We start from the raw sequence: 24429 nt of genomic DNA on the forward strand, positions 1-24429 counted from the left end.
AAAAAAAAAAAAAAAAAATAAGAAGCAATGTTTTTACACTAAGTTAATCGATACAACGATTCTTAATTTATGCATTAATTACGATGAAATAAAAGTTAAGCGATATATACGTATAGAACGTATTAGTATATAATCTCTCCATTGAAAAAGAATTATTATGCCGTTTTTCATAGCAAATTTTTGTGTAAGCCTTAAGATAAAATCAAACTAGATTTTACAATATGATATATTTAATTAATATCGTATGACATATTTAATTTAATATTTTTTGATACATTAAAAATTCTTAATCTAGGTGGAATAGAATATATTCTTTTAGAAGGATACAACTTTTATTTGCCTTTTGTAAATATATATTACAATTCGTTATATCAAATTTCATCACGTGCTTTTTATACAAAAGAGGTTTTATAGATATTTATTATACATATGCTTTTCGCTCACACAAATATAGCTAAACATTCGAAGAAATATATGGGTAATTCTAATTTATAATTCTAATGTATAAAAATTTATATTAAATAGATAATAAAACTAATATTCCTTCTCAAGGAGATTCTGTCTATTAATAGCAGTTCGATATTTTTAAAATGTCGGAAAGTCGACAAATTTAAAAAAAGTAGGTATTTATAAATTGGTATCTTCTAGGAAAATTAATCAATATTTTTCCATTATTATTACCAAAAATATCTGAATTTTGAGTAATATTTCATATTACTTCTTTCATAAGGAGGATGTTCTTTCAATGTTTTTCTACAGGTAATAATGTAAATTGTAAGTATTTTACATTGTAGAAACATACCTCAAAATAAAAATATAAACATATACAAGTACATATCTGATCATACATTTAAATAAGTCAGCTATACCTAACAATACATATAATTATTTACGTATCCGAATATTTAAGACCATATTAATTTTGCTATTTCTGGTAAGGTTAAAGCAATAATAACGCTGGATAAGAGATTTACGCTATGATTGTCTAAAATTTGTCTACCGCATATGTGTTTCACACCTCTGCCAGGATGTTCTATTATTTTCCCTTTTTCATTTATCCCTACAATAAAAGACGAAATAATTAATTTGAGTAAAAAATACATCCGCAACGATAATAAAACAAATATCTCACCGGAATATTGCAACGTGGCTCCTAAAACGGAGTCTATTACGCTACCAAGAAGGCCTGCGATTCCTCCAATAATGATAATTGGCCACTGTGGTGCTGCTAATTGTAACACGACTGTGTCAACAGTGATTAGTACTGTTAAATAATGACATAAACCCACTGTTATACCACCAAGTATAGAAACAAACAGACCTACCCAGGAAACACCACCGTTTGTGCCTATAAATATAAATAAGTACGAATAAAATAAATTGATAATTACAACTTTTTACATATAATACTTTAAATTTAATAACAATAATTTAGATATTGAGTTAAATATACAGTGATATCAATGAAGATGACTACTTATATACTATATTATTTTGCTTTTAATCAAATTCTAATATTCTTACCTCTTGGAACTCTTTTCAATGTAGTAATTAGAAAAGGATCACTATTACCACAAACTGTTCCAATTTCTGAAGCCCAAGTATCTCCATTACAGCAGGCAAAGGCTCCTAATAAATTTAAATAATTAGAAATAATAAATATGCTTCTGAAATTAAATATTCAAATTCTGATATTTTTTATTATGAATTTCACATTATCATGAATTATTAATAAATGTACCTAAAATTCCTACAGACAACCAGGAACTTCTATAGTATTTGTCAAAATCAATTGGTTGTTCTGAGCTTCCTACATCCAATAAATACAAAAGTGCTAATTGTGTTGCCATACCACCATTACATAGCACTTGAATCCAATTTCTTTGTCCACCTTCTTTAAAGTCTGATTCAATTTTTCTTTTTTGTTCAGAACGGAACTTGGTTGCCTTAGTAGATGTAACAAGAAATGCAAAAAGGCAAGCCACATGAACAAAACTAGTTAGGGTCAGGATAAAGCCCACAAATAATCCTGTAATATAAAATTTAATGGGTATATTACGATGTATATGAAAACTAAATAAATTAAATGTGAATGTATAATTAGATACTGTTTGCTGTAAATAATACAAAGCCACTTTTTAAAATTAGAAACTTTTTTTATTTTATATTATATATTTGACATATTCTACTCAATAAGAGGTAAAATACTTAAGCTCATAATTATTTTATGTATATAATAACAATATCAACAATTGAGATAGTCAATACTTTGTTTTGTTTACAATTTACACTGCTTATATTGATAGATTCACGAAAAATATTATTACCGAGAATAGCACCACTCAGATCCACACTTTTTCTTCTCAAACTCCAAAATGCCATAAAAATTGGTAATAGTACTGAAATTAGCCATCTCCATGGTGACACAACGAGGTGCTCTATGAAAAAGGTTATGTTCTTCAAAATAATCAAAACATCAAAAAGCTCTAAATTAAATCCAATTCTTTTAACATACCTTCAAAGTGATTGTCATAATCTGAATAAAAAATCGAATAAATTACGTTTAAAAACCAAAACAGCATAGAAATTGGAATTGCACAAGCACTAACAAGAACCGATATTAATACATGCGATCGGCTATTTTCGTTACTTGTCAATGAAGCCATGCTTATCAAGTATTAAATTAATAATCGAATGTAAATACTCGAAAATAGTTGTATGTGTATTAATTTACAATTTCGTTCTCATACAACTGAACCACTGTGGAGATATATTGTCACAGACGAAGTACAGAGTACATTTAACATTGTACAAATTTTCGCGAGTCAACTTTGACTGCCTTACCAACCCTGGATTATGAGATTGACTATAGTGTTCTCTGTTTATGCACGCAAAATCATTTATCGAAGTCATACTGACGATAAAATGAAACTTTATTTACAAAAATAAATGAAGCTTGCTTTCATTGACGTTTTAATAAAAACAAAATGCTTTATTTAAATCCATTTATATTTAAGTTCTTATCATATTAAACGTTACAATCAGTTTTAGTATTTTGTCGGTAATATTGCGAGTAATACAGAAATGGTGAGGGGGCTTTAAATTCTAGTTTAAAATCCATAAATTAGATATATATGTATATTACATGTATATTACATAAACCTTTTAAATGATAGGCGATAAATTAGTTTTATGAACTAACTTAATAATATAAATAAGTAATAAGAAAAAATGTTGTAATCGATGCTACAACAATCAATATTTTTTTAAATATAAAATATAATGAACGAAGTTAAACAAAAAGACGGATGATGTCAAAGATTAAGAAAAAAACAAAAATCAGGGAATGAATATTTATGTTTTGCTTACCATTCACGCATGAATATCTTTTGATGGGAATAAAAATTTATAACTCATAAACGGTAATATATGTGTTATATTTTTATGTATTTTTTATATAAAAAATAACGTAACTTCGTAGGAAGAATAAAGATAGTACAATTAAAATGATGCAAATTTAATGAAAACGCCGAAAATTACATTGAAGTATATACAAAATGAGCTTAATTGATAATGGTAAATGAAATCGTAAGAAGTACGAATAACCAGACGCTGTTGTTAATTGTGTATACTATATACATGTATGCAACGTAAGGAATATACTATTTAGGATTTAAGAGACTGATTAACGAAATCTTATTATATGTACTTCTTCTGTTTGGAAGACGTACTAAATATTACAATAAAATATTCGTGTAACAGTTTCGTTGCAATACATACAATTAGAATTAGTAACACAATTAAAATGAAACGAATATTCATCCAGAAACATTAAGCGGAATTTAAGAAGTAAAAAGGTAACAGTTTACCTGCCGCGGTAACCAAAAGCAAAATTACACAGAAAGAAATTAATATTATGAAAAAATTATAGAAAATATTTTTCATATAGTAGACAGTAACTTTTGTTAATAATTGTTCAATATAATATAGATTATACTACGATAAGCTTTTAACGTTAAATGTATAGAAAATACCAATAATCAAGCTTTTATTCCGAGATAGTAATCCTAATTACTTAAGGATACCACCGCCTTGTATGATTCTTTTAGTATCAAATACAACATAGAAAAAAAAAGAATAAAGAATTCATACGATCCGATTTAGACAAATTAAATCTCTTTCATAGCTTAATTTACATTAAAAATCATTACATTAGAATAAACAAATTTGACCTGTAATAGGTAATACAAGTCACGCGGAGTAGCGAATTTCCCGATTCGTCCATTTAGTTATAATGCAAATTACTTTTCTCTATCAGTGTTTGAGAAGTATAAAATATATAAATTTCTGCTATCTTTATATTTTGTCATATTTATCACTGTATAGAGATAACTAGCATCTAACCATTATTTTTTCTTCTTTTATATAACCATTATAAGGTGTATTATATAAATATTTTATAAACGGAATAGTAATGTTACATTATTTACAGAAGTATATTTGAAATTTGTTTAGAAACAGAGAACTAAATAATGCGACATGTAATACATAGTTGCATTTTGCCTCCTGTTAACAGCCTCAAAGTTTGCATTCCATTTCTTCACGCTATTGTATTTACTTGAAATTTGAATTTAACGTAACTGTTTGGGTTTCTGTAAGCGATTATGGAAGCCGCGTGAGCATTATCTGTAAGATTTGTCTTACGTATGCTATTGTATCACAAAAAAAAAAAAAAGAAAAAAAATTGGAAGAAAAAAGTTAAGTTTCAGAAATAAAAATATTAAGGGATCATACCATGTAATTTTTGCGATTCATAATAAATTTCAACTTCCTTTTACTGCAGCTTACAAAAAACGTATGTTACATTATTATACCATGAAATAGTTGTTCCTAAGTTACAAATCATTTGCATATTGTATTGAATGTACATTAAATGTCTCTTTTATTTCTAACCAATTATTACTCGATTTCTGCCGCTAGAATGTGGCGTTTCATACATATGTATGCATATGTTATGTATCGTACATTTGGCGTTTAATAAATCTATCGTACATCTCGACAGCATATAAGTACGGGAACGAAAGTGTCCTCTTTCGCTTCATTACCCTATTGTCTGTTAACACTTGATCTAAATTTTTTTTGTTCAATAATATGAGAAACAATGTTAAAAAGTTCCATTAACTATACACATAAAAATGCCACACTCTAAACATAATAGTTCACATTTGTACTTGTCATAAATCATACACGAGGAGTATTTATAAATGCTCGTTAAATATAGTTCACCCTTACATATGTCCATTGATACTCGATGTATTAACAAAATATACGCTATTATGTCATATAATTCAATCTAGATGTAATAAATATAAAACAGCATATCGAATATAATATAGAAAATGTATGAATAACAACATTCAAATTATTATTAGGAAGAAACTTTCGTTGGTATTTTTACTTAAAGTATGAAAGTATTATGAAGTATGAAACTCCGAGTATGAAAACGAATTCGAAAAAATATACGCATAATGACTAAAAAAATTACATGATCACGTATTATCACCGTACGGTTTCTTTACAGTACAATTATTAAAGACTAAATTTCTAATCATACCTTAAGAAATTGATATACCTTCTTCTGGAACTATGCTTTCTAATGGTACGGATTCTGCGAATCCACGAGCTACTAATTCCTCAGCAAGAGATATAACCTATGATATATAACAAATTCATTAAATAAAGGCAATTACAAAAAAATTATTAGATATAACAAATTCATATAAATGTATGGATTTTAACAAATTTTCTGAAAAATTTTTCCTCAGAATTAACATTTACTTACCCCGTGTTTATGAATATTGAGATAAAGGTTTACATATGTGTCTGTATTGATATACCCTTCTATTTGAGCTTGACCGACAATTCCATAACACATGTGAGCAACTATATTATAAGCCTCTTGATTCCATTTACCTAATATACAATACAGAATTGTTTATATAATTATTGATTTATACGAGAAAATATTTAGAAAAATGTAACAATATGAATTACCGTTCGTCGGTTGAACGTTTGCTAAGAATATTTCAATTGCTTGAAACGGTAACGTAAGGTAATCGGACCTAATTTTTTTCATTTCAGCATTACTAAAGACCCAATAACCTCCGTGATCAACAAGTCGTACTAGATGCTGCTCCCTGTGTGGGTCTGGTTGTTCGACGTATACCCTGACCCACCTATTAAACCATTTTGCTACTAAGATCATACCCTCTGTAAATAAAAATAAGCATAATTAATCAACCAATTACTTGTGTAATAACTCAGCAGATTTGTAAGAATATTTAAATATTTTAATTGCAACACAGCAAAAGAGTAATAACGATACGATATAAACGTACTACTAAGTTCTTCTGGAGCTGGTGGTGATTCTGTCGTGTTATACAACTGTGTCATATTTTCTTCTAAAATACATAAGAGTGGATACGTGGGGTGAGTGGGAAGCTGTACGAAAAATCGATTTGGTTTTACTATGTGAGATACAATAATATCATTATTCATTCCCTCCACTAACGATAGCTGCATTATTCCAGTAACTAATGGGATCCCTTCCAGCATTTTTAATGGCAAAATTTGTTCGAGACACACATGCGGATACTCCTTTTCAGGAAATTTTTGTCGTATCATGTCTAGAGCGACGTTAATTCCTTCCGAAGAACCCTGTATGGTACAAATATATTGATTTCTAAATATTGGATGTTGTTTAACGACTATGTGTACTTCGGCTTTAAGCCGAATGCTTTGGAAGAAACTTCCACGACGACCAATTAATCTTCCAACTAAATGTTGAGGTATGCAAAATTCATATGTAATTGGAATTACATTATCCTTTGTGTGACCTTTGATACTTCCTCCTGCAAAAAATAAGAAATTGTATCAATGATATAATATATGAATTTAGATCATTTAAGAATCAATTTTACCTTTTCCACTATCTGTACTGCCTTCACTTCTAGCTTCATCAGTGACACTGCCTTCTAAAACACCAGAAACTGGACTATGGTTGGCAGAATCTCTTTCAGATAATACTTGTGTTGAAGTATTAGCATCATCCTTTGATGGAGAGGTAACAGGTAGCTTTTTGTTTGGAAGGTTACATTCGTTATTTGTGTTATTTTCTTCGTTTGTGTTAACGAACTGTTCTAAGTTATTCTCAGAGGGTAATTTTTGTTCCTCCTCTTCAACAACGTTCTCAAATATTTTTAGCATTTTGCCACCGGAATCAGCAACTTTGTCTAAGGAGGATGCGCTTTTACTTCTTGCAATCGTGTCGAAATTGCTTATTTTCGGATTACTACCTAATTGTATTTCCATTTTTGACGTTGTATCCACGTAACTGTACCATTCTTGGTCATCTTCAGGAGGAGTTCTAGAATGTGCAGAAATACACTGTGAACCAGCCTTCCTTCGTGGAATATCTAAACTTTCGCTTCTTTTTCTAGGACTACAAATAATGTCTTCTACTTGTTGACTGGAAGAGCTCAATGAGAGGAGCTCATCAATTTGTACGCCAGAATCACAAAAGCTCGTGTTACAATTTGATGGTGCAACCTCTTTTACGTTATTGGCGATAGTTTCCTCGCTTCGATCTAATTTATTAATTCCACCTGGATCAGCTCTGTCCACTCGACGACGTTTGTACCACAATAAACCAATAATAAGGGCAAATGCAGGAAAGGTCCACTTTACCATTTGAATATGCGTAGCAGACATTTTTCCAATCCACCGTTGCTGTTGAACTCAGGGTATTTGTTCTGAAATAAAAAAATCATTTCGTATTTTACCACAAACCATACAATCGTTATAATATATTGTAAAATATATTGTTAACAATATTATAGCGCGTTGTATTTAAAAATAACGATACAACTACCATCTTACAGCGACCGCGCAAAGTCGATGAAATTTAATTCTTATTCTGCCTCTCGTCTTACTCGGTTTCCTTTGTTAATTACCGTTTCACAAGCGTAACTTCCGGCCATGACTATATTCGTTCGAATAGCTTAATTAAGAGTAAAGACACTGTATACAAACAAATACTTGATTTTTTAAACGTGAAAGTAAAAATTTCGAAAATAGTCAAACTATTTGTCCCAACATAGATTTCAAATGTATTTAATTGCTTCAAGTTTATTAAATCTATTTCTACTTATACTCTCTTCAGATAACAGAAGAATCATAACTGAATCTTGAGTCAACATTCAAGTGATACAATACAATGATAATTGAAATTGAAGTACACATAATCGTCATAGTACTAGTTAAATTAATAAACATAAACATTTTTAAACATTTTTATAGAAAGAAAAGTTATAGAAACAGAAGTTAAAATAAGATTAAGATTTCCGTCGTATTTTTATATAATTTCGATATGTGATTTTAGTAATCCCTAGATTTGAGCTACGTACGAATGTACAAAGTGTTCCAAAATATGTAGTACAACATAAGGTTATACCAACACACGTGGATTATATCTAGAACGGACGAAGTATTCTAATTTTGAGATATAAATAGTATAAATTCAAATGACATAGTAAGTTCTAAATAAAAATGAAAAAGTTACAATACATCCAAAATTTCATAATTAACCCGGAAGGGAGACACTCTTATTATAAACACATTGAATCTTCCTTTAAAAAAGACAATTTCTGCTTGAACCAAATCGCGTGCTTTGAGACACTCTGTATAGTGCATTCACCTTCGTTTGATATAGTCTTGTAGTTTCCATCTGTGATACCTGAAGTTCAGAGAAAGCATGCGAATCGTTTCCATAATTTAATGAAATGTTAATAAAGCATAGAAAAATATTAAAAAAAGAAAGCATTAAAAATTTCCGATATTCAAATTTTCAAACATAACAAACCGATGACTAGGTTAAATCAAACGTAAACGTACACATATGTGATCACGTCTCGCTTCCCCTCCTTTGTGGAAACTTTTTCATACGAAACGATTAGAAGACAAAACTTTCATTGTTTCTGCCAATTTATCGTAAAACGATAATAAATATAAATTCGACGTAACGAAATATTCAATTTCGCTTGAAACATGATCGATAGAAATTTCCCCTGCTTTCAATAGCGGCTGCGACACCAATTCGGCGTGCTTCCATGTGACATCAAGGCACATGAGGCAGGCAAACAGTCCTCTAACGAAGGTTAGATTTCTGACCGTACGAGACTCACCGACGTTACGTCCATGCTTACTTCCATCTGTGGTTGTTTCACACGTACACGAGGCCGTTTAATTATTTGGGGAATGCACAGATGGACACGATCGAAGTGAACTTGCTAGTGAACCGATGAAAATCGAGAGTTCGAAAGGCGTTCTCGATATGATTAACAGGCGAACCAAAGGCACTCTCGTTAACACGACTAACGCGGTACTGCGGTTTGCGGAACGATCGTGGCTTTCAGCACGCGGTAACTCCGGAGAGACCAGTTCAACTGGAACCGCTCGCAATTGCGCAGGCGCGATTACGTTAAGAGGCGTTCACACGATGATAATGGTGATAACGTTCAAATTTTCTCCCTTACTTCTGTTTTTCGTGGGAGTATTAAAGCGAGCGTGATAATCTTCGGTGAAATGGTAGATTTAGTATTTAGGTTGGCTTAGAAGTTTCGACGTGTATCGAATATAGAAGAGCCGAATTTAATTTTAGAAAACGGTTTGTTCGTGAATAAGTAGTCGCGGAAGCGGTTTAAATTACCAAGGTAACTAACTTCGAGGAATAACACGGGCAATTTATACTACGTATTTGCGTACTGAAATGTTATTCGCTGTTAATCTGTTTATCAAACGATAGATTAAAGTTTCCGAAATATATCGTCAGTTGTCTAAGTAAATAGCCCACTAATTATTGCCAACAGTGTATTTCCATTACGATAACACTTCATAAAGCAGCCTTCGGCAGATAATTGATCTAATTTCTCGAATCTCGTTCTACGGAAAAAGTGTAACATTTTACGATTTTTCCACAGTCGGGGTGTCAGCTATTTCGTGTATTACGATTTGAAAAGTTAGTCTAGCATGTTTATCGCGGAATCTGCGTTGAAAGTAAAAGGTTTAAAATTGGCTATCAAAGGAAGGGATTACGCAACGTCGCATAAAATAATAGGTTTCGATCACACGGGTGTTAGCGTAGGATACAATTTCAAGCGAACAGGTAGTTCCACACAGACGAAATGCCAGTTTAAAAACATTCGCATAGTTAAGCATAAAAAATATTTATTTCTTAATTACAAAAAAATTTCTCGATCTGTATACGATAAATAAAAAAAACGAAGCGTTTATAATAGCATACCTTTTCACTTTCTTACTTTAAGTGTCTTTCTAAGAAAACGGGAATATTCGTGAATGTTGCGAAAACAAAAATATAGAAGACTCGTTGCGCATTATATTCGAGTGACTGTAAATTGTTACATCATATAAGCATTCCGCCTATATCGATCCGTATAACAATTGAATGCAAATATATAATATTGAACGAATAGGATCTACATACGTTCATTCATGCGTTTCAACGAGATAAAAAATTCTACGTGCATTTACGAATGTACCATATCCTGGTGACATACAAGGTTTGCGATCTCCCGCACGAATTATGTCCGCAACAATAGGCTAGATTCAAGTTTGTAATATTACTAGAAATTACTATTTGGTAATAAAAGTTAGTAATTAATAACGTACAGCAACTATAATTAATGGTACAGTAACAGCAATACTTATATAATAAGAGCAAAGCAGCAATAATTTATAGTGGTATATATAGTAAAGCACGACTCCATCGCGGTAACATAGTTACAATGGAATAATTTGGTATCTGACAGAGGGCGACACTAGACTAATAACATTCTACTACATCACTGTACGAGTGTAATATAGTATCATAATTGCACCATATTATAACAATAATGCAATAGGGTGTAAACATAGATAACAATGCACTAATTTTACTATTATGCCATAACTACAGTACAATGGTAATACGGGAACGATACAAGAATAGTACAATTTTCTACATTTTACGCAATTTGCATCAGACACGATAAACTGTCGAATTCTATTCGAATTTTTGTTTACATGGTATCACTCTCCTTGACACAATTTTTTAAATGATCTATCCGATATCATCTAAATCAGCTGTGCGTTATCTCGAATTTCTTGCGATACTGATCTTTCCGCTTCCAGCCAAAATTTGGTTTGAAAAAATGTAACCGATAATGACTTTTTTGGCATTATATGAATACCGAAAAGAAATTTATGTACCTTTACTCGTACACAATTTATTACCGATACTTTGACGACGTTCCGCTGACGTACAACTAAAAATATGTAGACATCAGGTAAATGTAGAAGTATCTCTTAATAAATCTTTTAATTTATTGCAACTTGCAAAATTTTAAAGCACTCTCTAGTAACATTTTAAGTAACCTTTAAAAGCAATTTCCTCGAGAATTTCTTATACGACGGTATCTCATTAATATACTGCTAAAACTACAATTCATCGCGTGTTATTGGTTTCATATATAAAAAAAAAAAAAAGAAAAAAGAAAGAAAGAAAGAAAAAGAAAATTAAAAGGAAAATATTCTTTTTTTCACGAACACAAGCCATGTAATTTTTAATAATAACGTGTATCGAATAAGAGGTGAACGAACGAAAGAAACGATGCGCCAATTATCATTGAGCATTTTCATCGGAAAGGCAACTTCAATGGCTGCTTAATCGCTTTCGACACAACGTTCAGAAGTCAGAAAGGAGATCGGCCAAGGTAAGGCAAGAACACGATTTGAGCTCTTACTCGTGTGGCCCAAAGAAGAGAAGGGGTACGTACTGGACAACGAAAAAAAAAGAAAAAGGAAAAAAAATAAGTTGAATTAAAACGAAACCGGTAACCGTTGTCCAACGGAGATCAAATCGGAAAGTAGTCGCTCGAAGAACTGGGTTACGCTTGTATTTAACTTGTCGTGGGACAAAAATCTTCAACGAAACAGTTCACATCACAAACATGCATCGATTGTTTCGATAATTCGATAATTCACTCGACACATGACTGTTGGACAGACCGAATTACACGTACGTGTAGCAAGGCTATTCTCCCTTCTTAAAGATTCTCGTTAATCATTGAACACAAAATCTAAGATGCACTAGACGTAGCCAGTCTAGTTAACGCGCCTGCTTAATGCTTTTAAACAGCCCTGGGCTATTCGATGCTCGGTTATTAATTTCGAAGATAGATATTATCTGGGATACCCGGATACGAGAATATCTGGATCACGGACGTTGTATCTAGGACCCTTTGCCACTTCTCCACGACACATGTCGCGTGTTCCAATCACATTTCGAAGCTCCTTTCATCGTGTCTCAAAATAATAGATATAACTACGGCTATCGCATCGGCGACTAAAGTGCGCGCATTGTGACTTAAAACGCGGTTTGCAAGCGCCACTTCGATGTGTCTCGCGTATTAGTTTCATCGGTGGACAGAGGGAGACACCCGTCGAGTAGCAGATTTACCCGACGAGATCGTTACACGACGACAGCATAGAAATGCAAGAAACGAAGGTGACCGCGACGGTTCAACGTGCTCTTGGAATGTTCAACCTGCACACGCAAAGAACGATGAAGTAACCAAGCATGGGCAACGAGTATTACGAGGAAAGGGAACGAAAAGAGGAAGAATCTGTGAGAAGGACGATGAAAGCCACGACAAAAAGGGATACAAAAGAGATCAGTGCTGCGCTCTCCTGAAACACGTTTTCGTACAGACTTTCCAGCACCCTCTGTGGAAAATGTACGAACCAATCGTTGAGCAGTTTCAAATTAACCATTCACGGGAAAGGACAACGCTTAACATTTCGATTCGAATACCGTGTTAAAGATTAAGAATCAATGTTGCAACAAATAAGTCGAGGGGATTATAAAAATTATAACGATTACAAAGTTGGATAAAAATGTAAGTCGATAGCGATGATAGATATGATAAAAAAAATTCAAGTGCCGTAATCTATCACTGTCAATGAAGTAAAATAATCAAATTGTTATTAAACGCTTGTTATGTATTACATGTTACATCGTAACAAATAAAATTAAATTTGTTGCACAATAAATAATTCCCAGTTACCCTTAACCTCAAACGATGTACCAGGAAATCTGACTACACTACTTATCGCTATAGATTAAACGTAAACGCTTATTATGTATTACATGTTACATCGTAACAAATAAAATTAAATTTGTTGCACAATAAATAATTCCCAGTTACCCTTAACCTCAAACGATGTACCAGGAAATCTGACTACACTACTTATCGCTATAGATTAAACGTCTTATGTTTACATCATATCTGTGATGTTGATAATAAGCACATGCCATCGATGGTAAATCTAAGGAAACGTTTACAAATCAATTTTGTCTACAAGTGTGACTTTACATGTTTCCAGACTTATGTTTGTTTAGAATATAACCACGGATTAAAATCAATATTACCAATAAGATCTTAAATTATTTAAATTACAAATTTCGGAAAATATTGTAAAAAATATTATAATAATTTTAATCTTATTATATTTCCAATACTATAACTATATGTATAAACATAAAACTGTTTATTTCAAGTTTCATTTTATTATTGTTTCACTGGATCAACAATCCACAAATATTTTGAATGAATAAATGTAACTCATTGACAGCTAAAATATATTACACAATTATTTTTTGAAATTAATGGGCAAGATAAAAGAGAAATTCGTCTGAATAAGATATTCAGTAACATTGCAATTATCAACTGGTAATACATCGTCCAAATGGTAAATTACGTTCCACTTGATATACTTTATTTGCCAACACAATAATTATACGCGTTGCCAACTGTACATTTTCCATTGCTTTATAATTAAAATAAATTCAAAGCGTTATAGAAATTTATACGAACACACATTTATTTCCATACGAGCGGTCACGTGGTCACACTTGTGCGATTAAACGACGATTTTAGTATACGGAAATAACCAATGCCATATTCAGGGACAACTGCCTTAGAAAGCAAGATGATCGGAACCGAACAGATGTATCTTAGAAATAGCACGTAACTAAAAGTGACTCCACAGTCTGTTGACCCTTTAAATGTCCGTGCACACATAGAGCAACACGACAGCACCATGTTGTGGCGTATGTTTCACGTGTGTACGACCGTTCCAAACGGCCTGTTTTCGAAATACTTTATCGATTGTTGCTAATAACTAAATGAGACAATGAAGGTAAAAATGGTTGATAGCATCAAACATATTTTTCCGACGGTGATTAGAAGCATCCGGTGGGAAGTATCAATTTCACGAACATCGAATTAAAATTGTCATACCTTCGTTCGTATAATACGATCGTACGAATTTAAAGCGGCACATACGATAAAGAAGAACGTGCATAAGATAAGAATTACAATACGAAAGGGGTTAACGGATGTGTAACATCACACACGAACACGCTATTTTCAGATGTTCTGTAACGTTTATCTCCCGAAAACTTCCCAATTCCTTCGACGTATGTCGATATTTCACCGTAAGGAGGGAAAGACTGGGATCCGCGAAACAAAACATGTGTCATGCATTTCCTCTAACTGTATTCATTCTCTTTTCGATTATGATCATATTTTGATTAGTTAAATTTTCACGAGGTAACTGTAGGTCACATTTGGTAAAAATAATAACCACGGTCATCACGTAGGAATCATCAAGTATCGAAAGTCACTTGTCCGATAAGTAGTCGGATTTTCTTCAAAGAACACTCATTTTAAACATCGAGCCGAAACGATTTAGAAAGTTTATGAGCTTTATACAGCGGTAACTAAAAGATAACAAAGGAAAGCCGCTAGAAGAATCACACGAGCACACGGTCTGCACAACGTGATCGACATACCTGTGTAATTACTTGTCGATTAGTCTTTAATTTCTTCTCGATCTCCTGCACGTGTCTAGTAAACAGTAAGAATGAAATTCCCAGTACACAGAATAATCAACTTTCTTTATATTTTGAATGAAACCTCACCACGTAATCACAATGTTTTTCCTTGCTCGTAAGAGACAATATGGCGGTACAAATTCGGGTGCAGCATGTCCGACACGAAGTGACTACGATGCCACATAGCGGTAAAGAAACGACTCAATTCCGGCGCGAACTGCTTATTATTTCAAATTTTTATAATTGTAAAAAATTCAAAAATGCTACATTTAAATCATGTAGAATGCAAAGACGACGATTTTGTACTAAATAAGGAAATAATTGTATAATAAATTATATATATAGTTTCTACGAAAAAATCGATTTCCACGTTCTTGTCATGTACCGCCATCTCGTAGGAAAGTTCTATATTATAAATTGATGCGTTCTATACATCAATCGATAAAGAAGGTAACATATTCATCATTACTAATCCTCGTTAATGTAGTTTCCTAAGTTACACACAGTTTATCACGTATGGTAAAGATATCTGCAAACTAACGTGAAAGTTCAAGTGTTTTCTTTGAGATGGCAGGATAATAGGTTTAGAAACCAAACATTTAAACAGTCTTTATAAGAAAGAAATAAAAACAAACTTTCGATAAACTTTTTAGAGATATACCTACATAAATAGATGTAGATATTAAAGAAACACGAGATTAATCGCAAATACATAAAATAAAATAAATTTATTACGACAGATCTATTCGCCAAATTCTTTTTTTCTCAAATACGAATTCGAGTAATCGAAACATTAGAATAAATATCTTCAAAAAGGTCACCTGATCCTAAACAGTCCCCTAAGGTCACCTTATACAAATCCCGTGGTCTAGTCAAGAATTTGATGTAGACATAAGCTGATGTAGGGTGACCTTGACGTTGAAATGCGTGCGCATCGGTAGCCTATTTTTAACAAACCGTGCCCTATGACTCCATGGTGTTTTTTATTTCTTATGCAGACTCTATAAACATTTTATTACGAATTTTACCATAAGAATCATGCGTCGTGTTCTTCGTGACACTTACATGCATAGACCAAGCGTAAATCCTGGCAAAGGGTGGGTCGACTCTCATAAAAATGTAAATGATAATAGAACGGCGTGCTCTCTATTCTGCATAATATCGACAACGGTGTTCCATAACGTGTAATGCAAATGTAGTGGTTATTTCGATAGGATAGCGAAGTGTGTAAAAGAATCCAACGTTGACTTACCATGTGATCAAAAATATATATTATTTACAGTCCATTAATACGTAATCTTTAAAATTAAAAATTATTTCACTTCCATTTTCATAAATATTCGTAATTTTTAAAATTCATTTTAAAATTCATTTTCCAAATACAAAAATACACAGTTTTATTTCTAAAACTATATACAATATATATCTATTGATATAGTTTCCAAACAAGTCATTGAAAAACGGTTTTATCAACAGAGCATTAACCATCGATTATACGAGAATCGATAAATCGATAAAAGATGGCAGTACGATATATCCCAAATATAGACGTATACGCGATTACCCAGAATCCCGAGTCCGGAGGTCTTCAGATAATCCACGAGATGGTTTGATCTGGATGCGCGGCGTCGGGACGCAAGGTTACAGCGGTCGTCGGGTCAGCAACACCACGGCCGCCCTCCTCTCGCTCTTTCTTTCCCCGTTCCCTTCCACACCCTATCATCCTTCCCTCCCTACGTTCTCCTGCCCTTCCTTCCTTCCTAGCGATCCCCCCTCTTACCAGCTAGCTAGCCAGCCCTTCCACGCGATCTTTCTCCTTTATTTATCCTCGCGCGGCCCGTGTCATACTGCGCCATCTTCTGCCAATCCGTCGAACTTCTTATTAAAAATTATTAAACATAGATACAGATTTCTCTCTTCTTTCTCGCAAACACTTTTTTACTTCATCTTTAATACGTTAAACGAACAGAAACTTCCGTTTCCTCCAACCATTAAGAAGCTTCCGGAACCGTGCGATTATTGTTCACCGTTACGTTGCAGTTGGAGAAATTATATAAACAGACAAGTCAGTCCTAACTCTAGCGTCAATTACCGGCAGATCCGACTTCTGCTCTCTAGTGGCGAATTTCTGTTTGTTACTAGATTACATTTCCCAGTTTCCATTAAAGTTACCATAATCGTAATGTACTCGAGATTTTATTACACTCGTTGCGTTCCATATTTAGGGAATTCTAGGGAAATTTTGGTTGAAAGCCTTGCATATCAGCTACCTATTTAGTAAATTTAGTAAATTTAGTATAATTCTCATTATATTATGTGTGCATAATTTTATCGCGAAATATACAAACACGTAATATACGCATTTCCCGAAGCCTGTGATTACCTCGATTCGTAAATTAAGATACTCCACTCGGTTACACGAGATCCGTACACTCGACCTTGAGTGCAGTTTTAATTTTCGATCAGAGGCGTTCAATTTGATTATTGCTGCCTCGCTAGTGCATTTAACCCTCCGATTGTTATCCAATGCGGTAGTCGAGCTGCTTGCAAACAACACGGTGGAGGGGGTGTCTGGGTCACCCCCTTTCATGTTAGTCTGTCTGTCTGGCTGGCTGGCTGGCTGGCTGGCTGGCTGGTTGGCTACCTTGCTGGGGTTCGCAACCCCAGCTTTCGTAGCTGCGTTATATAGCGTATGACACCGAAATACACCGATTGTTTACATCCAGCCCACGTGTATCAATCGAGCTATCGATTAAACAACGGTAATGATTAATTACAGCCATAGAGGAGCACCGGTTCATGCGAACCCCTTTGCGAACCCTAGTCAGGCATCTGCATTAATTATGCACCGGTTAAACGACAAAGATGGCGGGCACCGATCGTGGTTCGCCCAAGAAACCGATAGATGGGAGGATACGATTGTTTCGCAGTTTCATTAAGGAACGAACTCGTTCACTGGGATCGGTTGAACAATTCACCGGTCTGCCGATTACGGTACAGCGAACAGTTTCGCTGCCGATCGTTGCTTCACCGTGACGGTTGGAACGAAAGGGAAAACCTTAGAGAAAATTTATCACTTTCGAGCCAATTGAAACAATCATCCTGCTTGCTCTCTAATAACACGAAGGCCCATTAATCTTAATTAACAGAGAAAGTTTAAAGGCTAATTGCGAAGCGTTATATGGGAGAGCTGTCTCGAACCCGGCCATCTTTGCGATCGGTGATCTCTCGTTTGCATGCACCATTCTTTCATATTGGTCAGCGTACATTTTTCAATTATCTATACTATCCTATCTTCACTATCCTTATCCAATGGATCTCCAATTTGGACAAAATTTTGGGGGAAAAGAGGAAGATTTTATAATTATTTTCAGGAATTCTAGCGAAACAATGGTACTTCACCGATGGCTGGAATGCTTCCTCAAGGCCCACCCGCAATAGTTCATACGTCTGTTATCCAATTCGTTTCTTGTCACCGGTTTTTTTGTTTTTTACCTCGCAAATGAATGTATCATATTGCGTTTATCGCGCGTGGGCGGTGCAACGGTTTATCAAGCAGACAGGGTTTTGCACCCCGTACCATTGATGTTGGCTAGGGTTCCAGAAGCAGCTACAGCCATAGTGGAGGGAGATCCGTCCGCTGGAGGGGGTGTCTGGGGCAATCCCCTCCAGTCTGGGGGTTCCCAAACTCAAACGCATTTCCCGGGGTTCGCAAATCTCTCAGTTGTCCGCGTCCTAGCCGAAACTTCGCCACCGATGGCACAGTTTCCACGAAACTTCGCCTTGTCTTCCGTTGGAATTCGTTTCCGGCAAATTTTTCCAAAATTTCCCGTTGCTTAACGTAAAAGTCCAGAAACGAACTTTCTGCATTAAATATTCTACTTTTGGCGCGGAATTTTTCAGACAATTTCTAGGTTAGGATTGCCTAACCTAGTGGTTATGCGCATTTTGTATTCAGTCCGTGTTTCAACGTACACGAAATTCGAAGTATCTCTAAAATTTTTATCCAATTTTATTTTTGATACCATAAGTATGCAGTGGTTAACCAAAATTAAATACTACTTCGATAAATACGTTTTCATAATTAAATTAATTATTTCATAATTTTTTGGCAAATATTCTCTATTAAAAAGATAACGATACTTTTTTGAGCACCGAATAAAGAATTGTATAATAACAGAATTGTAGAATTGTTTGATTTCGATACTTTGCACACTGTTACATTATAATAAATTTGATATATTAATTAATATCGATCTTCCAAATTCTATGAAATAGTGACTGAAGGTCACCTCTCGAGTGCAAAGGGTTAAATGCATAAGCTAGATATCAAATATCAAGAATTTTAATTATTCTTTTGACCAAGCTGGCGTTTCATCGTGCACGAAATTCGAAGAATTTCTAAAATTTTTGTCTACCTTCATCTTTCGTAGAACAAGTACACAGTTTACTATTGCATCTAAGTACTTCGATGCATATTCTCTCATAATTAAATCGCAGTGCAAGGAGTGGAATATCGGATATAATTTGAATTATTCTATACCAAGTCGATATTCGAAATTCAGCAGACGCAATTTATTTAAATGGCGAACGCGTAGACTTGGAGATGGCTAGATTCCAGGTTCAAGAGAAGTCCGGATGTTCCGGTGAGCGCATAGCGGTCGATACGTGGAATTCGTTGACATTGATCCAGCGAATTCGTCGTATAGCTATCGGTGAGTCACCGTGGCTCAGTGCCCTTCAACCAGCTCCGTTCGTTTCCTAAACTGGATGACTCTCCAGGCTTGCCGATTTGCTTTTAACGTCGCGTTTATTATTTTCGAAAACTTTCTTCTCCTTTTCTCCGCATATATGACCACCTCGAATTTCCGCGCTTATCTGCAGGCTTAATGGAATCCGATTTCCAAACTGAATTATTTATTAAATCCGCTGTGATCAGATCGCCAGTCCGACTGCGAATTACTTTCTAGATGCCTTTCATTTTTTCCATGAAATTAGAGACGCGATATAACCGATTCGAAAGGAAATAAGCCCATTCATCGATATTTTCAAAGCTACTTTCGTTGGTTTATTCGTGACAACCGAGCGAGTGCTAACCTCGTATGCGAGTCAGTCACTGGCCAAAGTGACTTTTTGTCCCGATCAACGTGAAAAACGAGTGGCTTATTCGAGTATTCTATTTTTGTTCATTTTCCAACGAAGAAACAAAGAGAAATCGAATTACGACGATTCATGGGTACCCTCGAAAATATTTTCCTTCCTTTATTTTATATTTACGTGCACTGTTACCGGCATCTGATAAGCAACTTTGGTCGATGTGAACCTTCGATTGAAATATCTGTAGTCAACGTAATCGCATTCACCACGTGACTCCAAGATTTTCTTTATAATATACAATCAGTTTTGCAATAACAGTATTGCAATCATATACCACCCCTGTCGACATGCAAGTGATGACGAAAGTGCAAATCTCTGGCAAGAGAAGGCAAATAGATACAGAAATTTTCGCGTTTGGATGACTCAGAAAAATGAATGATCTCGAAGCATGGTAGCACAAGGGATAGAATTATTTCTCCGGGATATTTCGCACGAAGCATTCCTAGAGCTGCGAGTACCCCTGAAAATACCTGCACGAGGTACCACGGCGTGCCTCGTCGGACCATGACCGTCCAAAAATCAGCGATTTCCACAGGCGGGTTCGAGGCTTGCCAGCTCGGGAACGAAGCGAGGGAAAAAGATCGATGACTGACGAGTGGCAAAACACGGCGAAAATGAGACGAGGAGCATAAAAGTGGCACAATTGGTTCAGTGGGGCGGTGCCCCTGCGGCCTTGGCTCGGGACACTGAACTCCGTGGCCATGCGAAACGCGCCGCACGCGGTGCCCCATGCACTTCTCTCGCCCTCTCCCCACCCCGAGACCCTCTCCCGAACACCCTCTCTCTCCTCTCTCCGCGATTCTCCTACCCTCGGTGCGCTTCGAACGCGCTGCACCCGTTTCGCACATATGCAACGTCCACTGCCGGTCGTTTCACTCGGAACTAGGCCCCGCGAGGCCGGCAGCCGGCCACGCACGTTGCATGCGCGACGCGCCTGGCTGCGCGTGCATAGCGGCCGCGCATGCGCGCCGGCGTCCGGCCTCGCACGCGCAGCCGGGTCTAGGCCGCTAGGGGATTCGAAAGGAGGAAGAGGATGCGAACGGAAACGAAATTCGCTTTTGGAAATCGGAGAGAAGGGATCCGGCGATGCGAGGGATCGATTGGTTCGCGATTTCGACTGGTTATAATTGGTCATAGATGTAAACTAGTCTACCGCTCGAGGCCGAGGGTGGGGGAAAAAGGAAGAACGAGGTGGAGAGATGGCAGTTGGACACTTCGATGATGTATTTCGGGAGCTGGAATGTCGGGACTATGCGGGTTTCGATTTGCCACTGGAATTTTCTACGCTTCTGCATTGACACCCCTCGTATCGTCTCGTATCGGGATAAGATGGCTCGGGTTTTGCAATGGCGGATAAAGGTCAGTTTCTACGCCGATTCCTCCGTCACGGGGATTATTAAACGAATTAATCTCGTGAGGGAATCGTAAGGCAAGAGTTAATCCTGGCGGTTCTACCGTGGTGAAAAATCGCTTCTCCGTACTTAAGGGATTAAGCAAATCATACGGAAGTAGGATAATAGCTGTATAAATGGGCATGCGATTATGCAATTTCCAACTAACGAGGTCTAAAGACGGGGTGAAACAGGTCGTGACTAAAAGCGAACGGGTATAGCGACGGAAATGAGAGATACGCGTGGCACGAACTCGCCGATGGAACAGAGTGTCCCAAATATTCCGAGGTTACAGACGGTCCCGTCCGCGGCCGCGGGAGGGGGACGGGGGGAGGCTGGCGAAAAAGCGATGGCAAAAATTTCGCTCGCATTGTCAGTGCGTTGGAAACGTGTCGAAAGCTCGCAGCGAAGCGTGCTGGGCGCCCATCGTTAGCGGGAAGGAGCGAGAGAAGGCAGGAACGAAGCGAGAGGACGAGATAGCGTGTTAGGCGTGCGGAGAGCGTTCACCCTGGCCGGTGCGTCGGCCCTTCGCACAGCGTTTCTCAAACCTAAGCGATATCCTGCATTTATGAGCCTGGCCCTTAGGGAGAACGCTGGAAGGGTGTCAGCAACGACCAGAAGTTGGGGCTGATTTCGATGGAGCGTATTGACGTATGCCATCGTGGAGTCGAAAGGGAAAATAATAGACCGGGGAAGCAGAATCTCTGGTCCACTTATTAATCTCGTAATTCAAAACTGCTTTACGATTAAAATTATTATTTGTTGAGAATTAACTGGAACAATCGGCTACATTTAAATATATCCTGAAGGGAGTGGGGGTTTCCTAGGCGTAGGGAACCGCGTGTCTCCTGAACCCTCACTTGTTTTTCGAGTCGTCGTCGTCGTTGAAGCCTTTGTTTCACATCTGATCTGTACGTTTGTAAAATGAAAAGTGTGTTCGTCCAATTTCATGAATGCTTATATTTCGCCAAGTACCAACGTTATTAAAATAAATTTTTCGATTCCCTTCCCCTTTTTCCTTTTTTTGGCTAATCATTGATCCTACGATTTAAAAATATTTTATACCAAATTTTTATTAAATTTTTAATTTGAAGTGTACGTATATCGGAGTTCTTTTTTCCCTGTTTGTTAATTGTTAGTGGGTTTATGGGAGGTCTGGAGGTAGCCGTGCAATGGCCGGATCACGCGAAGATTTTGGCGAAATGTTTACGACGAATGGCGCACGTACGCCACCCTCGGAGGCACGGCGTGGCTTCGACGTTGTCTTTTTGCCATTTCATCGAAGTCGCAAGAATTCGAAAGTCGAAGGACATCCGTGGGGACAAAAACGCGCGCGAGCATCCTTTTCGAACGTATTGATGCGTGCGTCATATGAGAAAACGCGCATTCTTGGTCTCGCATTCCGAGTCGGGGAGCCAAATGGAAGAAATTGGCGTGCAAAGTATCGGCTTTACGTCGACGTGCTCGTTACACGATCGCGCCAATTCCGGTTTCGAGATTGTCCAGCCATTAGGGTAGTCGCGTAGGGTATTCTTGGATAATTCGATCATCTCGTGGACCTGAATATTAATTCTATCCAGAAGCACGAAATGGCTCGTCTTATTTGCTCCTTGAGCCATAATCGCGCTCCGTTGGTCTTCGAATTTAATCTCTCTGAGAGATTCTCGTAGCAAGGATTCCACCATTTCGATCGCGATTAATTAACCATTATTAAGTTAATCTCGAACACTGTTCGGGACAGGTTACGATGGAAATGTCGGAGCATTTGCACGTAAGCTCGAGCCACGTGGTATTTTGAGTGCAGTGACGTGTCACTCCTACTAGAAGGCAAAACCGCGTTGTACACGTGGACCTTGCGGCGAGTTTAACGCTCGACACCTATTCTCCCGTAGAAATAATAAAAATAATTAAATAATTAAATCGACGAAGATTGGTACTATTACAAGAGAAACAATTACTTTCGAACAGCTCCAGTTTTGTAATATTTTAATATAACATCGAAAAAGGAAGAGGAAAGAGCAACAAGAAGAAGGCTCACCGATCCAAGCCTCTACTATTAACAATTAACCAAGGAAGGAATTAATTTCAAGAAGCACCCCAAATTTGTCCCATCTTTGACTCTATTTTATAAAAATAAACACGACAATCTTCCATACACGCGAGTCGAAGAAAGGAAAAAAGAGAAAAATTAGAAATGTAGCAAGAAAGAAGCAGGTACTCGACAACACGCCCCGACATTGGCCCCCAAAAAGAAAGGAAAAGCTAGGGACCCAAGAACGTTTAACAACGAGCCAACAAAGGAACTAATTTGAAGAAGCGCTATCCCGAAATTTATTCCATAACCGGTATCATCCTCGAACAGCTCCATCTTCGAGCTTATTCAACGCGCATTAAAAAGAAGAAGAGGAGAAAGAAGACACGAGGAGGATCGGAGCGAAAGAGCAAAGCCGACGAAAATTCGCATAATCGCGTGCGGTGGAGAGGGTCCCGGCGCAGCTGTTCGCGTCGCGGCGGCGCGTGTTCGCGCGGCATTGGGCATTGCACTCGGCGCTTCTCTCGAGGGCGGTCTCCCGGGTTGATGCACGCGGAATGCAGCCGAACTCGGCCGAGGATGCACGAGGCTGCACGAGATTCGCGGAGCCGCGACGCGCGCGCCTCGCAGCTGCAACGGTCATCGGGTTCGATGCACTCGCGCGCGCTTCTGCATGCACGATTCTGCACGAATGACTCAGCCAAGCGGGCGCACCACGGATACGACCTTGACCCGGCTGCACGTAGGTGCATCGCACCTTGGCGGGCCTCGCGTGGCCGAAACGCTGCTCGTAAAAAACAGCCTCCCGCCGGGAATCGAGGTCGTGAAATCGAAAT

At 36.6% G+C, this 24429-nt stretch overlaps 2 protein-coding genes across 7 annotated transcripts; both read right to left on the reverse strand.

Annotated features, from left to right (window-relative positions):
• Nucleotides 1–905: 905 nt before the first annotated feature.
• Nucleotides 906–2803, reverse strand: LOC108546987 (transmembrane protein 19). The gene is made up of 7 exons (XM_017899302.1): nucleotides 2516–2803; nucleotides 2328–2438; nucleotides 1742–2029; nucleotides 1525–1629; nucleotides 1322–1348; nucleotides 1133–1243; nucleotides 906–1060 (listed from the first exon to the last, which is right to left on the reverse strand). The coding sequence occupies exons 1-7, from the start codon at nucleotides 2664–2666 to the stop codon at nucleotides 906–908; spliced, it is 948 nt and encodes a 315-aa protein (XP_017754791.1). The 5' UTR covers nucleotides 2667–2803.
• Nucleotides 2804–5453: 2650 nt separating this feature from the next.
• Nucleotides 5454–15139, reverse strand: spoon (A-kinase anchor protein spoonbill). 6 transcript variants are annotated; one of them, XM_017899392.1, is made up of 7 exons: nucleotides 14972–15139; nucleotides 7747–7811; nucleotides 6981–7426; nucleotides 6399–6911; nucleotides 6055–6270; nucleotides 5843–5973; nucleotides 5454–5711 (listed from the first exon to the last, which is right to left on the reverse strand). In XM_017899392.1, the coding sequence occupies exons 3-7, from the start codon at nucleotides 7369–7371 to the stop codon at nucleotides 5616–5618; spliced, it is 1347 nt and encodes a 448-aa protein (XP_017754881.1). In that variant the 5' UTR covers nucleotides 7372–7426; nucleotides 7747–7811; nucleotides 14972–15139; the 3' UTR covers nucleotides 5454–5615. The 6 variants fall into 6 exon arrangements, with proteins under 6 accessions (XP_017754881.1, XP_017754877.1, XP_017754880.1 ...); XM_017899388.1 differs by having other exon boundaries at nucleotides 6981–7811; nucleotides 14972–15026; nucleotides 15101–15132; XM_017899391.1 differs by lacking the exon at nucleotides 14972–15139 and adding an exon at nucleotides 9243–10291 and having other exon boundaries at nucleotides 6981–7292; nucleotides 7356–7811.
• Between the last annotated feature and the right edge of the window lie 9290 nt (nucleotides 15140–24429).

The sequence above is a fragment of the Eufriesea mexicana genome, unplaced genomic scaffold, assembly GCF_001483705.2.
Source record: "Eufriesea mexicana isolate 0111107269 unplaced genomic scaffold, ASM148370v2 scaffold812, whole genome shotgun sequence".
Lineage (NCBI taxonomy): Eukaryota > Metazoa > Arthropoda > Insecta > Hymenoptera > Apidae > Eufriesea > Eufriesea mexicana.